The sequence below is a fragment of the Rana temporaria genome, chromosome 8 (assembly GCF_905171775.1).
Source record: "Rana temporaria chromosome 8, aRanTem1.1, whole genome shotgun sequence".
Taxonomy (NCBI): domain Eukaryota; kingdom Metazoa; phylum Chordata; class Amphibia; order Anura; family Ranidae; genus Rana; species Rana temporaria.
Genome location: NC_053496.1, coordinates 38,305,275 through 38,320,623, shown reverse-complemented (window position 1 = coordinate 38,320,623; position 15,349 = coordinate 38,305,275). Strand labels below are relative to the sequence as shown.

General features: G+C 47.2%; 1 protein-coding gene across 2 annotated transcripts in view; it reads left to right on the top strand.

Annotated features, from left to right (window-relative positions):
* The window catches only part of LOC120946843 (EF-hand calcium-binding domain-containing protein 6-like), a 69,445-nt gene that overhangs the window by 45,959 nt on the left and 8,137 nt on the right, over positions 1-15,349 (top strand). For both annotated transcript variants that reach the window (XM_040361629.1, XM_040361628.1), the window contains 4 exons: positions 680-790; positions 4,774-4,903; positions 6,415-6,539; positions 8,874-9,117. In XM_040361629.1, coding sequence (XP_040217563.1) covers positions 680-790; positions 4,774-4,903; positions 6,415-6,539; positions 8,874-9,117 — 610 coding nt within the window. The remainder of the gene's footprint in view (positions 1-679; positions 791-4,773; positions 4,904-6,414; positions 6,540-8,873; positions 9,118-15,349) is intronic.

The window sequence follows — 15,349 nt, the reverse complement described above, 5'->3', positions numbered from 1 at the left end:
CCCCTAGTGGCCTGCGCGAGAGCCAACGTTATATTACGTGCTCTCCCGCAGGGGAGTCGACCTGCCGCCGTAAAACGACGGCGGCTGGTCGGCAAGTGGTTAAATGTAACCATATTGCTACACTTAGAGGCTCCTCTCTTCTTTTAATACCCAGTTGTGACATGACGCTACTCTTATATCAAGACATCGCTTGTATATCAAGGCAAAATGTATTAAAACATTTTGCTTGTCTTGCAAAACGCTCTCATACCAAGGTTTTACTGTAATTTTATATATTAAGAGGCCGTCGTTCAATGCCCATTGCTTTTTGCCCCCTTTTTTTGTTTGACTGCTTTGTCTGGGTTGATGAACTCTTGATATAAAGCTGGTTTAGCTGTTTTAGAAGACACCCCTCTCTTTACATACCATTCCATTTATGTTATGATTAATTAATAACATTTTGTTGTGCTCCCAATGTGATAAGCTAAAAAATGCTGAGGCTGCTTTAAGGGAACCCGCCATATAATGGCAATGCTAGTCTTCTAATTATTGATGTGTGCCCAATAAATAGAAATAAAATAATCAATACAACTACTTAGTAGTTGTATTGTATACAGTATACCTCTAGGCCAAGTTCACTCCAGGCTGATCACGGCTCAGATCCAGAAGACCTCACGCTCTGCTTCTCCTTCCCCCCCAGGTTCTGTATCAAGGTGACAGATGAAGAATTCGCACACTTACTGGAGAGAATTCCGGTCGATCATCATGGAGCCATCAGATACCTGGACTTCATGGCCAAGTTTGATAGCGGGTAAAGAATGAAATGGCAAACCATCTCTGAGAGATAAGAGATCGCTGTCAGCAGATGAAGCTTTTGATTGGCAGATGAAAAATATTTTATCTACAGGATTTATATTTATGAAGATTGATACAAAGTATCCATTGTTACAGTATTGTGTATTTAGAGAATGGTGAGACACTGCCCTCCCCTGGTCATATTCAAGAATGACAGTCCAACTTTTTTTACTGTGTAAAATCTCGAAAGACCCATTTCTGTAATACTGATCTGTCTGCAATAGACAATGTCAGGGGCTCAGGGCTGTCATCTTCATCCAGCTTCACTACTCGCTGAATCTCTGACCCAGATAAAGCGCACATACTTTTCACTGGCTGCATCATCATGCTTTGTGCCAAATCACTATGTAGAAAAGCTAGGATCTGTATTGCAGCCCCACAGCCCAGGCCTTTAATGTAGATGTGAAGATGATTACTCAATTCTCAGAAAAGCTCCAAAACCTTAAAGTGTTACTAAACCCACAACAGTACAATCAGTCAGTGTGTAAATGCAGTAAAGCATTCTTCTTATACTCACTGTGGAACCTAAGGGGTTATTCCTTTGCATTGTGTAAAAAAGATATATGATCCATTCTTCTCTGATCCTCCCTTTCTTCTACAGTTAAAAATCCATCTCCTGATAGAACAGAGCTTTTGGGGGCACTCTGCACATGCTCAGATTGGTGTGTATTGCTAGAGATTTTTTTTCTAGATCAGCACAGGGCCAATCAGCAATGTCCAGACAGAGGGTCAGGGGTCCTGCAGCCTCAAAGGACAATCAGGGGACCCAGGTCTGGTGCAGGAGGGCCAGCTGTACTGCCTTATCAGCGGCCCTGACTGTCCTTATAAGGTGGCACTTTATTCCCTTATTAGGATATACTTTTCCTTACTAACAGAGTCTGTGTCACAGGGAAGCCATAGGGTGCAATACCTCCCCAAAATTCATAACCTGCCCCTCTTCGTGTCATACATGGGACACCATACAGCAGGGATATGCAATTGGCGGACCTCCAGCTGTTGCAAAACGACAAGTCCCATCAGGGCTGGTGCAAGGATTTTTGACGCCCTAGGCAAAATCCTACTTTTGCCGCCCCCTTGGTTCCATCCCTGGTTCCATCTCTGTCAATGTAAACCCCACCATTTTAATGAAGCGCCTATCAAATGCAGCCCCACCGGCGCCCATCAAATGCAGCCCCACCGGCGCCCATCAAATGCAGCCCCACCGGCGCCCATCAAATGCAGCCCCACCGGCGCCCATCAAATGCAGCCCCACCGGCGCCCATCAAATGCAGCCCCACCAGCGCCCATCAAATGCAGCCCCACCGGCGCCCATCAAATGCAGCCCCACCGGCGCCCATCAAATGCAGCCCCACCGGCTCCCATCAAATGCAGCCCCACCGGCTCCCATCAAATGCAGCCCCACCGGCGCCCATCAAATGCAGCCCCACCGGCGCCCATTGAATGCAGCCCCACCAGCGCCCATCGAATGCAGCCTCACCAGCGCCCATCGAATGCAGCCCCACCAGCGCCCATTGAATGCAGCCTCAGCAACGCCCATCAAATGCAACCCCACCAGCCCCCATCAAATGCAGCCTCAGCAACGCCCATCAAATGCAGCCTCATCAGCGCCCATTAAATGCAGCCCCACCAGTGCCCATCAATGAATGTTTGCTTGCTTCCATTCATTTGGGAGTCGGGACACAGACACAGTCCTCCGCCGCTGATGCGCCTCTGACACTGTGTGGCGGCACTGATGCTGAGGCTTAGTTGCTTGCTGCAGAGAGAAGAGTAGGTACACCAGTGGCCGGGCACCCCTAGGCAGCAGGGCACCCCAAGCGGCTGCCTCGTTTGCCTAGTGGTAGCACCGGCCCTGAGTCCCATCATGCCTCTGCCTCTGGGTGTCATGCTTGTGGCTGTCAGAGTCTTGCTATGCCTCATGGGACTTGTAGTTCTGCAACAGCTGGAGGTTCGCTAATTGCATATCCCTGTCATACAGCATCCTATCATTTCTTCCATGGTAAATGTTTTTACCAAATGAAGTTACAATGCACCCTCTGGTGGGCAGGACTTTTTTTGCAGATGGAATGTGGGAGAATGCAGTTCCGGCCCCTCCAGCACAGAATGTTTGTAATGGCAAGGGAAGCTGGGGTGTGCTGGAGAGCCTATTAATGCTGGCTGCTGGGGGATCTATTGTTGATGGGGAGGTCTATTGTTACTGGATCTATTGTTCCTTGGGGGTCAGTTGTTGCTGGAAGAGATCTACTGTTGAGGGAGGGGGTCTATTGTTTCTAGCTGCTGGGAGAACTTTTGTTGCTGCCTGGGTGGTATTTTGTTGTGGGGGTTCATTGTTGCTGGGTGGTCCAATGTTTTAGGGAAAATCTATTGTTTCGGGGGGGGGGGGGGAATCAGCTGTTGGCTGTGGGGGATCTACATTTCTTGTTATTAACAAATTCTATACAAATTACGCCCCACAAAGTGATCCTTGGCTCTGTATTCTCCAAAAGGGGTGCTGCTGGGAGGTGGGTAGTGGGTGGAACCCAGAAACAGTGTTTAGAGGGAAACACGCATCCAATTCCCACTAGTGTGAACCCAGCCTGATAGAAATCACAAGACTGCTATATACTGCTGACGAAAAAAAGTATTTAGCAGTTTATATGTACTAAAATAATTTCATTTCCATGTTCTGTGTACTGTGGAAGACCAGCCACAGGGGTTTATTTACTAAAACTGGAAAGTGCAAAATCTGGTGCAACTCTGTAGAAACCAATCAACGTCCAGGTTTTATTGCCAAAGCTTAATTGAACAAACTAACTTTAGAAGCTGATTGGCTACCATGTACAGCTTCACCAGATTCTGAGTGCTCCAGGTTTAGTGAATCTATCACATAGTGGATGCAGGCTCCTGGGTTTAGTAACACTTTATTGTAAATTCCAAAGTAATTTCTAATATTTTTTTAAACCTGCATCTTTAACCACTTCCCGCCGGGAAGGCGTACATGGACGTCCTCCCGTTTCACTGGTTATATAGGGATGATGTCTGCACCCACAGGCATCAACCTGGTATTCTTCTTTTCAGCTGGCGATTTTCTGTACCGTAAAAACAATCATGGCGGCAGTTCAGCCGCTTGATTGTTCTTACAGGCGGCTGGCAGGGACACCCCCCCACCCCTCCCTGACATCCTCCGGGGCTTCTACCGGCTCGCATTTGCCTGTGCCGGAAGTTGACCATAGAGATTTCTGAGGAACAGACATTTCCCGGTCATCTCTATGACTCTCGGAGGTCCAGGCGCAACGTTATGACATCACGTCCAGCCTGAGGCCTTGTACAGACGAGCGAACATGTCATGTCCGCTCGGAGATTTTGGTCTGATGTGTGTACACACCATCAGACCAAAATCCCAGCGGACAGAGAACGCGGTGACGTATATGACACCGACGTTCTCTGACGCGGAAGTTCAATGCTTCCACGCATGCCTCGAATCATTTCGACGCATGCGGGGGATTTTGGGCCGCTGGTTATACGTCATAACCAGCGGACATGTCCGATGAGTCATACTGACCATCGGACATGTCCGACGGACAGCTTTCCAGCGGACAAGTTTCTTAGCATGCTAAGAAACTTTTGTCCGCTGGAAACCTGTCCGCTCGGCCAGGAATCCGGTCCGCTAGGCCGTACCCACGGTCGGACATGTCTGGTCCGCGGTCCGTGGACCAGTTTCAGCAGACATGTTCGGTCGTGTGTACGAGGCCTTACAGTTGTAAATACTGCCGTGTACTCGGCTGAAAAGCCGAGATCATCCTGTTTTTTTTTTTTTTTTTAATCTCAGATTTTCCAGCCTGGAAGATAGATGTGGGGTCATATTGACTAAGTGGAGAATAATTTATGTGTGATCATTAAATGTGTCTGCATTCACATCCGTATACCACAAACAGAAATAAAGTTACTTTTCTCGAAATACAGGGATGAGAATGTGAGTCTGTGGGGTGGAAACAAAACAATTCTGACCGACTGCAGCCAAAAACCCCAAAAAATCAATAAAGTCAGCGATAAAGGGAAGAGCGACAAAGCGCAAGGGAAGAGTGTGGAGCAGGTAAATAAAGATGTTAACTGTTTTTGACCACATGTCGGTAACAACCCATACATACAAAGAAACCAAAACAAATAAGTTCGGAAATTAAGTTTTTATGTGTAATAAAATGGAATGACACAGGAAAAAAGTATTGAACACGCTAACTGAAATGTATTCAATACCTCATACAAAATCCTTTGTTAGTAATGACGGCTTTGAGACGCCTCCTGTATGGAAAAACTAGTCCCATGCATTGCTCAGGTGTGATTTTGGCCCGTTCTTCCACACAGTCTTAAATTCTTGAAGGTTCTGTGGGCCTTTTCTATGAACTCTGATCTAATCTTCAGCTCGGCAGGTGCCCTTTTGAACTGATGGGGCTTAGGCCTGGTGCAGGAGGGCCAGCTGTACTGCCTTATCAGCGGCCCTGACTGTCCTTATAACATACCTCCCAACTGTCCCTGATTTGGAACAAGATTCACGTCTTCTGGGGTCCTTCGGCTGTCTCTGGTCCTCCCCGCAATTAGTCACCACAGTCATGCGATAGAGCTCGCATGGTGATGAGTCCTTGTGGGCACGCTCCCGTGATACAGCAAACGGCCACAGCCGCTCACTGTATCACTCGCCCCCGCCCCTCGGCACGCCGCGTCACTGGATGTGATTGACAGCAGCTTCCAGCCAATGGCTGCGCTGCTCTCAATCCATCCACTCTAGCCAAACAGCGGCCAGGCTGAGCGGCGAAGAAGATCTCTGGACTTTCGAGGGGTCAGGTAAGTAAAACGGGGGCTCAGGGAGGGCCGGCCTCATTAGATGTTTTTTCACCTTAATGCATAGATTGCATTAAGGTGACATTTTTTTTCCTTTACAACTCATTTAAAGGCATGTGCAACCCATTTAAAAACAATAAAAGCACAGTGATAAGAGGAAAAACATGCATTTAATATTTTTTTGCATTCAAACCTGAAAAGCATGGCAACCGTGATCAGTGGATTGGAGGTACAAGTCACAGGCTTCAGAATGCTCATCCTCCAGCCCTAGGTTTGTACTGAGGAATGAACCTTCAGTTATGGAGTTTGAGGAGATATCATTGCACTACAAGTGCAGTGGCATCATCGTATTTGTGCTCCATTAAGAACTACAGTGGCAGATGGGACTTGTAGTTTCTCCATTCACCAATCTCTATTAATAAAGATGACGTGGCTATGTTGTGAAAGGTGGACTGTGCCTTTAAGTAGGATCCCCATTGAATCCTATACCTGACCCGGCATAGCCTAAGAGGGGGAACCTAGCAGAATTCACTATATGGGACCTCTGCAACTACCAGTTCACATATACACTGGCGGAGCATATAATGGACTCCACTCTGTCCAGTCACCAGCGGAATCGATTTTCCTTTCCTCGCTCAGTTCTTTTGTTGTGTAGCCATGGGAAAAATGCATCATTATCGAAATACAAAAACTCAGTATAATTTGGAAGATCGCACAGATTATAACAGTAAAGTTGCAACTTCAGCATAAAACATTATAATTTTTCAGCTTACTGGAGTCATCAAACATCTCGTTAAGAATAATTATGAATTTCTGGAAAGGAATTTCAATGAGATGGATCCCATGAATACCAGGAGGATGACAACAGAGAGCCTGTACCAGCTGCTGAAAAGGTAAATCCACCATGCAGTCAGTATTCGGTAGAAATTATGGTGATACAGATTGCCTGTTGATCCTTCCAGTAGATCCCTTATTTTTCCACTTCCTGTAAAAGGCCACTCTGTCCAAGAATAGTGAGAGTTGCTTGGAACAAAGCATATAAAAATTCTGGGGGTACTTATAATGGTCATCTTTTATTCATATGATTTGAACTTTATTTTTTCAAAAAGAATAAATAAAATGTCGCTGTAACTGTTTAAAAATCTTAGCTGACGTTGGGCTTTATATTGTATGCCTATTACTTAAAGTTCATTAAATATGTTTGTTGTAAAATGAAAATATCACCCTTTCGTCTTCAATAAAAATGATCTGATTTAAAAAAAAGTAAATTAAAAATGTTGTGAATATATAATACTAATAAGACTGCCCTGTCTATAGTGATAAAGGTGATGACTGGTTTCACTGCACTATTGTGAGGGACATGGTATTAAAAAATACCTGCCATGGGGATAGTAGTACCGACATATACTTGCCATGGCTGGGGGACATGGTATTAAAAAATGCCAGCCATTAAAAACATGTTGTTAAAAAATACCTTCCCAAGAGTTTATGGTATTTAAAAATACCTGCCATGGTGTACATGGTATTAAAAAATACCTACCAGGGGGATCAAGGTAATAAAAAATACCTACCATAATAGGGATTATGGTATTAAAAAATACCTGCCATGGGGCTCACTGTATGAAAAAATACCTGCTATGTGGATCACAGTGTGAAAAAATACCTGCCCTCAGGATCATGGTATTAAAAAAAATACCTGCCATGAGGATCAAAGTATGAAAAAATACCTGCCTTCGGGATCATGGTATTAAAAAATATCTGCCATAGGTATCATGGTAATTAAAAATATGTGCCATGATAGGGTTCATAGTATTAAGAAATACCAGCCATGGGGATTACGGTATGAAAAAATACTTGCCCTCAGGATCACTGTATGAAAAAAATAAAATACTTGCCATGGGAATCACTGTATGAAAAAATACCTGGCTTCGGGATCATGGTATTAAAAAATATTTGTCATGGATATATCAAGTAATTAAAAATACGTGCTATGAAACGGATCATGGTATTAAAAAATACCTGCCATTGGGATTGTGCCGCCACCAATGGGGCATAAAATTGTTATATAGATTGTTTTTCTGAACCATTTTCTGTGGACGTTATGATTAGTTCACATGCTGCCAATGTTTATTTGTCTGATTTATGACACACTTCCTTTCTATGTAATGCCCCACCCTTCTTCCTGAGTTTTGTACTTCCTGTGTAATGGAGACAGCTAACAGGTCACATGTAACATGGGCACATGTATTCTGCATAGTAAGCTACAGACAGTATCATCTTTTGACCACACAATACCACAACCTATTCAACTTCTGTAACCTGTCATCTGCTGTATCATGATGTTTCGGATTAAAGCAACCTCTGCGATATTGGTGAGTTCAAGCTATCTGATGAGGATTGTGAGAGGTCTCACAAGAGATATATCGCTTTACAACAATCAGAGTCAGAATAGGGATCATGGTATGAAAAAATAACATATAAACAGCGCATTGAGAAACCTTGTCCTAATGTCCCATGCATTATGAAAGATTCATAGCCTGGTCAGGGCTGACATTCTTGTGAGGTATAAAAAAAAAATCCCTGCCCTCAGGGGTCAGGATATAAAAAACATACCTGCCCTCGGGGGTCAAGATATAAAAAAATACCTGCCCTCGGGGGTCAGGGTATAAAAAAATACCTGCCCTCGGGGGTCAGGGTATACAAAAATACCTGCCCTCGGGGGTCAGGGTATAAAAAAATACCTGCCTTCGGGGGTCAGGATACAAAAAAATACCTGCCCTCGGGGGTCAGGATACAAAAAAATACCTGCCCTCGGGGGTCAGGATACAAAAAATACCTGCCCTCGGGGGTCAGGATACAAAAACATACCTGCCCTCGGGAGTCAGGATACAAAAAATACCTGCCCTCGGGGGTCAGGATATAAAAAAATACCTGCCCTCGGGGGTCAGGATATAAAAAAATACCTGCCCTCGGGGGTCAGGATACAAAAAATACCTGCCCTCGGGGGTCAGGATACAAAAAATACCTGCCCTCGGGGGTCAGGATACAAAAAAATACCTGCCGGAATTTCGAGGGTCCAAACTGCCACATTAATTTGGAGGCTCTGCAAACAAAGAAAGTTCTGGGTTTACCCCAAACCCACGTCTGACCCAAAATGAAATCTCATGCCCATTACCTAACTGGTACCAAGGAGATACAACAAAACGCCTGTGTTATTCCCGTTCTAGATGTGATATTCACCCAGAAATGTCCAGAGAAGAGGTTGGAAAAGTCTGGAAAACTTTGATGCAGAACCAGGACCAGACGGTGGATTACTTCCAGTTCGTCAGACACTTTGGCTTTTCCATCAAGTCCTCCTGTTTTCCCAACGCTAAAATCTCTCCACCAGTCAGAGGTGACTGCGATTGCCTGATCCGCTCTCTGAAACTGAATTCCGACACCAAGATCATCGCCAATTTCCTGCAGACCAAGGTAGGAGAGCTAAGCCCAGCATCGGTGCTCTCAGCACAATTGTTTCTGGACTTTCTGTTATAGAATGTAAGCTGTTTACAGTCTGTTTGCAAAAATTGGTCATTGTCATTTGGAAGTGTGATAATGAGTAGCAGGCAGGACTTACTGATATAGAGTGAAAGCATCAGGACCAATTTATGGTCAACTGCCAACCCCCTCCCCTCAAGCAGCAGAAATGTATGAGATAGGGTCATGTGATGTCTTAAATGCCACCTATGTCTGGATTTAGTTTATAGTGTTTGGGCTTATTTTCCACCTTACACTATATTGTCAAAAGTATTGGGACACCTGCCTTTACACGCACATGAACTTTAGAGTCATCCCAGTCGTATTGAGTTGGCCCACCCTTTGCAGCTATAAGAGCTTCAACTCTTCTGAGAAGGCCGTCCACAAGTTTTAGGAGTGTGTCTATGGGAATGTTTGACCGTTCTTCCAGAATCGCATTTGTGAGGTCAGGCACTGATGTTGGATGAGAAGGCCTGGCTCGCAGTTTCCGCTCTAATTCATCCAAAGGTGTTCTATCAGGTTGTGCAGGCCAGTCAAGTAACTCCACCCCAAACTCGTTTTTCCATGTCTTTATGGACCTTGCTTTGTGCACTGGTGCGCAGTCATGATGGAACAGGAAGGGGCCATCCCCCAAACTGTTCCCACAAAGTTGGGAGCATGAAATTGTCCAAAATGTCTTGGTATGCTGACGCCTTAAGAGTTCCTCCACCCCAAACTCGCTCATTCATGTCTTTATGGACATTGCTTTGGGCACTAGTCCAAATCATTGGGTGGAGGGGGGATTATGGTGTGGGGTTGTTTTTCAGGGGTTGGGTTGGCCCCTTAGTTCCAGTGAAGGGAACTCTTAAGGTGTCAGCATACCAAGACATTTTGGACAATTTTATGCTCCCAACTTTGTGGGAACAGTATTTGTCTCACTGCTGATTGGCTGGATCAGCCACCCATTCAGGGCCGTCTCTAACGCAGGGCAAAAGGGAGAAGCTGCCCTGGGCCCTGTCATTGCTTAAGCCCTGCGTTGCCCGCAGTTTTCCCAGAGTAGCGGGTGCAGCCGATATCCCCCCCTCCCCGTCCCAAGCGGCAGGCACGATAAAATAGGAGAGCGGGACATCTGCAGGCTTCATGTTCTTGAGCCTACTCGTCCCGCTTCTCCATCTGTCAGAAGCTGCGGACCGGAGTGACAGGAAATGATATGTGATATTAGATGTGGTGGCTGTATTTGTTTTTTTTAGGCCTTTTGCCCCCCTCTGTTTTTATCTGGTGATCTGGCCAGTAACACACTTCCTGTATTAGAGCACCTCCACTCTGGATGAAGGAGCACCGGGGGCATCTTTAGACAGCAGCATTGTCAGTCTGGGGGGAGGGGAGTGTTAGACGTACTAGCAAATTTAAATCCACTAACGAATTTAAGCCAAACTCCAGCTCACACTTTATAATCATTTACAGCACTTAGTTTTTCCTTTTGAAATAAAGATTTTGCATAAATAAAAACTGATCATTGTAAGCACCCCTGCCAATGGTAAATGGTTTGTCTCATCCATGTAAACTGATACATCTGGAAGAGAGCTTGTGCTTTTGAAAAACACTAGACTGAAATATAAGAAAGAAAGACTAAAAAAGAAAACAAATGCAGCCATCACATCTAAGAATGAGGCCGGGTACACACGAACAAACATGTACGGTGAAAGCGGTCCGTCGGACCGTTTTCACCGTACATGTCTGCCAGAGGGCTTCTGTACGATGGTTGTACACACCATCGTACAGAAGTCCGCGCGTAAACAATACGCGGGGTGTGTCCGCGGTGTCGCCGCGTCGATGACGCGGTGTCGCCGCGACAATGACGCAGCGACGTGGGCGGCCCGCCTTTAAAATGCTTCCACGCATGCGTCGAAGTCATTCGACGCATGCGAGGGACGGCGGGCGCCTGGACATGTACGGTAGGTCTGTACTGACGACCGTACATGTCCGAGCGGGCAGGATTCCAGCGGACGGTTTTAAAACACGTCCAGGAATATTTGCCCGCTGGGAAAAGGCCCGGCGGGCAAATGTTTGCTGGAATTCGGCCCGCTCGCGCCCACACACGACCAAACATGTCTGCTGAAACTGGCCTGCGGACCAGTTTCAGCATACATGTTTGGTCGTGTGTACGGGGCCTTAGAGTTAGAAATATCGTTCAAAATCATCTTACCTAGGTGGATGCAGCATCTGTCCTCCTGCCGGCCCTAAGACTGAAGCCCTGTACACAGGGCCGGGTATCCCGTCAGGAAAAAAAACGTTGGCTTTCCTGACTGGATTTCTGGCAACCTTGCCTTGTATACAGACAGCCACTCAAAAGAATCGCCGTTCTTTTGAATGGCAAGAACGTGGTGACGTCATCGACTACGACGAGCCGGTGTCTCGTCACATTCGATTCCGTCGCCGCCATCTTGTAACACCGTACACTAACTTTGTATGCTACCGCGCATGCGTCAAAGTGTTATCGAGCATGCACGGTTTTTCTCCACTCATGTAAGCATACAGACGACCGGTTTTCTCGGCAGGAAACACTCTGCCGGGAATCCTGATGAGAAAATAGAGAGCAGGGTTCTCTATTTTCCCGTTGGGATTCCGGGCTGTTTTCCTGGGGGGAAAACTGCTAGGGAGCATACACACGGCCGGGATTCCTGGCCAAATGCTTTCCTGCCAGTTTTCCTGCCGGGTACGAGGCTTAAGAACCGAGCGATCAAACACAGCTGATCGTTCGGGTTCTCACAGCTCCCTGAACTGAAAGCTGTTGACTGTCAGTCACCGCTCTCTGCTCTGCCCCCTCCCGTGCTCACTGGAGTGCTGGGCTGTGGAGGGGGCGGGAGCTTAGGCTCTCAGTGGCTCGCTGAGAGGCTGAGCTGGATGCCGGTCCAGGCATGTGGGCAGATCCCGATCATATGGTCACAATCTTTACTGACAGGGCTGGACTGGGACAAAAATGTGGCCCTGAACTTCATCCGGATCAGCCCACTTTAATTTTGCAAACACACACAAAAACAAGTGAAGTGGGAGGGCTAACGACATGCAGGACCATTGCTTCAGCCTCATTGGCTGGAATTTCAGAAAACGCCATTGCTGCACAGCATAGATGTGCACAGCCTATTGCATTAGGGTGTGCACCCCAAAGCTCAAACACACCCTGCTGATCAGTCTCAATGTTCATTCAGAAAGGGAAGGGACCGGTAAATTACATATTTAATGACCCCTTCCCCCGCTCATCCTAAAACATCCTGGCAGCAACAGCATTTTGCCGCCATTTTCTCTGCGCCAGCGCCAATTTTTTGTAGCCTGCTGCTTCCATTAGGAAGAGGAGAGGTGGGAAGCCTGCAGCGCTGTGGAGTGAAGGGGAAAGGGGGCAAGGCCACAGGGCAAATCTGTGCTGCACAGGGGTGATTAGGGTGTGCCTGGGCACACCCTGTGCGCACGCCTATGCTGCACAGCCATTGGCTGCCTTTCAGCAATGCAGCGACGCTGAAGCTGACCTGGGTTGCGCACTATAAAGTGAGGTGACGGCCAGTGCGGATGAAAGGTCTCTCCTATTTCCCGGCCGGCCAGACAAACCCACCCCCCTGGCCAGCCAACCTCGATGGCCACCCAAGCCCCCCCTATACACTGGCCATTAGCAGTTCTACTTTATTTCTCTTATAGGCAGTACAGCGGTGCTCAAATTATTGGGCCGAGCAGCAATTACTTTGACAGGATGTCACCGAAACCGGCCCGCTGAGCCATCGGCCCACCGGGAAACTCCCTGTAGTCCCAATGGCCAGTACATGCCTGTTTACTGAGCCTGGACCGGCTGGCTGTAGTTATCCTTTAATATAAATTCCTCTACCAGCAGTGGATATAAATCAGGTTCCCTGACTGTACTTGTGACAGAACTGTGTAAATCACAAGACTGCATGGACAAAAATATAAATCTTTGGAGTTCAGCTTTAAAAGTCAGTTTCAATGTATTTCTCTGCAATATCGCTAACCATAAATTCCACATTTATAGGAAAATAATAAATCCGGCTCTCCGTTCTTTTTTTCCCCCGAGCACTAAATCAGTCCCTGTGTAAGGCAAATATACAATATTACCTGTCCATAGACTGCCAGCGTTCCCAAGATAAAGGGAGAGCCCATCCATAAATTGATAGAAACTTTGTATCTTCCGAGACACTGTTCCCATTTCATCCACAATTAGTCTGCTCCAAAGAAAGAGGACATAGGAGGACAATGGGCCCAGTGTGCGAGGAAGACATTGACGGGCCGGCTAATGGAGCGGAGAATAAAGGGCCCCGATCCTAATCGGGGAGAGCTTTTATTTGTCTGTACGGGTTAAGGTGGGAAATCGGAGAAGGAGATGTTATAGACCCCAATGTTATATAATGAGCGTCAGGACTCAATGGAGCGGACTGCGGGGCTAATCATGTTTGTAAGTGGGCCGCTGCGGCGCTTTGTCCTGTAAATGCGGGATCGCTCAGAGATATGTTAACTCTTAAACTCCCAGTCAGATCCAATAAAACTGTTTAGACAGGAAATCCGCTGGCACTTGTGTACAAAATGTTGGGAGTCAAAAAATATATAAAGCTGAAATTAAATCGCTTATATTTTGGCTTCCCTGGTTTCCCCCTCCTCATCGACATGCTAATGAAACGTTTAAATAAAACTTTCCATTTCATTAGATACCTTGTTATGTCCATTGATGTCATCACTGGCTCTCTGTGCTTCTCTATGCACTGCAGCAGAGGCGGTTCTTTAATTAGGCAAATTAGGCGGTCGCCTAAGGCCTCGTGGTCACAGGGGCCTCGCGGCCGCCTAACTTGCCCAATGCATTACCCCAGTTTTGAGGGACAGGGGACCTTAAGGCCTAGTACACACGAGAGGATTTATCCGCGGATACGGTCCACCGGACCGTTTCCGCGGATAAATCCTCTCGAGGATTTCCGTGGATTTGGATCCGATGGAGTGTACTCACCATCGGATCGAAATCCGCGCCGAAATCCCATTGCGATGACGTGTCGCGCCGTCGCCGCGATGATGACGCGGCGACGTGCGCGACGCTGTCATATAAGGAATTCCACGCATGCGTCGAATCATTACGACGCATGCGGGGGATCCATTCGGACGGATTGATCCGGTGAGTCTGTACAGACCAGCGGATCAATCCGTTGGGATGGATTCAAGTGGATAGATTTTAAAGCATGTCTTCAAATTTTTATCCGCTTGAAATCCATCCCAGGGGATAAAAATCCACGGAAACAGATCCGCTGGATTGTACACACCAGGGGATCTATCCGCTGGAGCCGGTCCGCGGATCAATTCCAGCGGATGGATCCTCTCGTGTGTACGGGGCCAAAGGCTGCATTCACACCTAGGCAACAAAACGCCTGAAGCGCGACGCTACAATACGCTGGAGGGGAGAAATAACATGATTCTCTATGGAGATGGTTCACATCTCCACGCCGAACGCCGAAACGCCGAACGCCTGAAGCTCAAACAAGTCCCGGACCCTTTTTTGTCGCGGCATATCAGGCAGCTTCGGCGTTCTCCATACCCGACAATGACCTATACAAAACCGCGGTTAAAAACGCTGCGTTTTGTCGCGGTAAATCGCGGTAAAAAATGCTGCGTTTTGTCGCGGCAAATCGTGGTAAAAACCGCCACAAATCGCCTACGCCTAGGTGTGAATGCAGCCTAAGGCTGCTGTGCTCAGGCTGCATTAAGAGCCCTGACTCAGGATCGGGGGCGCCAGTGTCTCTAACAACCAGTGAATATCGGTGACACCACCCCTTGTGACGTCAATGACCCAGCATGCCCTCAGTCAATGATGTCACAAGGGGGCGGGTTCACCAGGTAAAATCATTGGGTGGCCCACGCCCCTAAAGAGCAGGATCTGGGGGGCTTCCAGATTCCGATAAGCCCCCTGCACGCAGACCCCCACAACCACCGGCCAGGGTTGTGGAGAAGAGGCTCTTGTCCTTGAATAATTCTTCCCATTATGGGCGAGAGTGGGGCCCTATGTCAAGTTTTGCCTAAGGCCTCACAAAGCCTAGAGCCGCCTCTGCACTGCAGATCATGGCTAGTGGGCGGGTGCTGTACAGAGCGTTCTGAAAACATCACGGCACCCTGCCTCAGTACTCCTCTCATGAGCCTCAGCTCTGAAGCAGTGGGTGGCCTCTTGTGA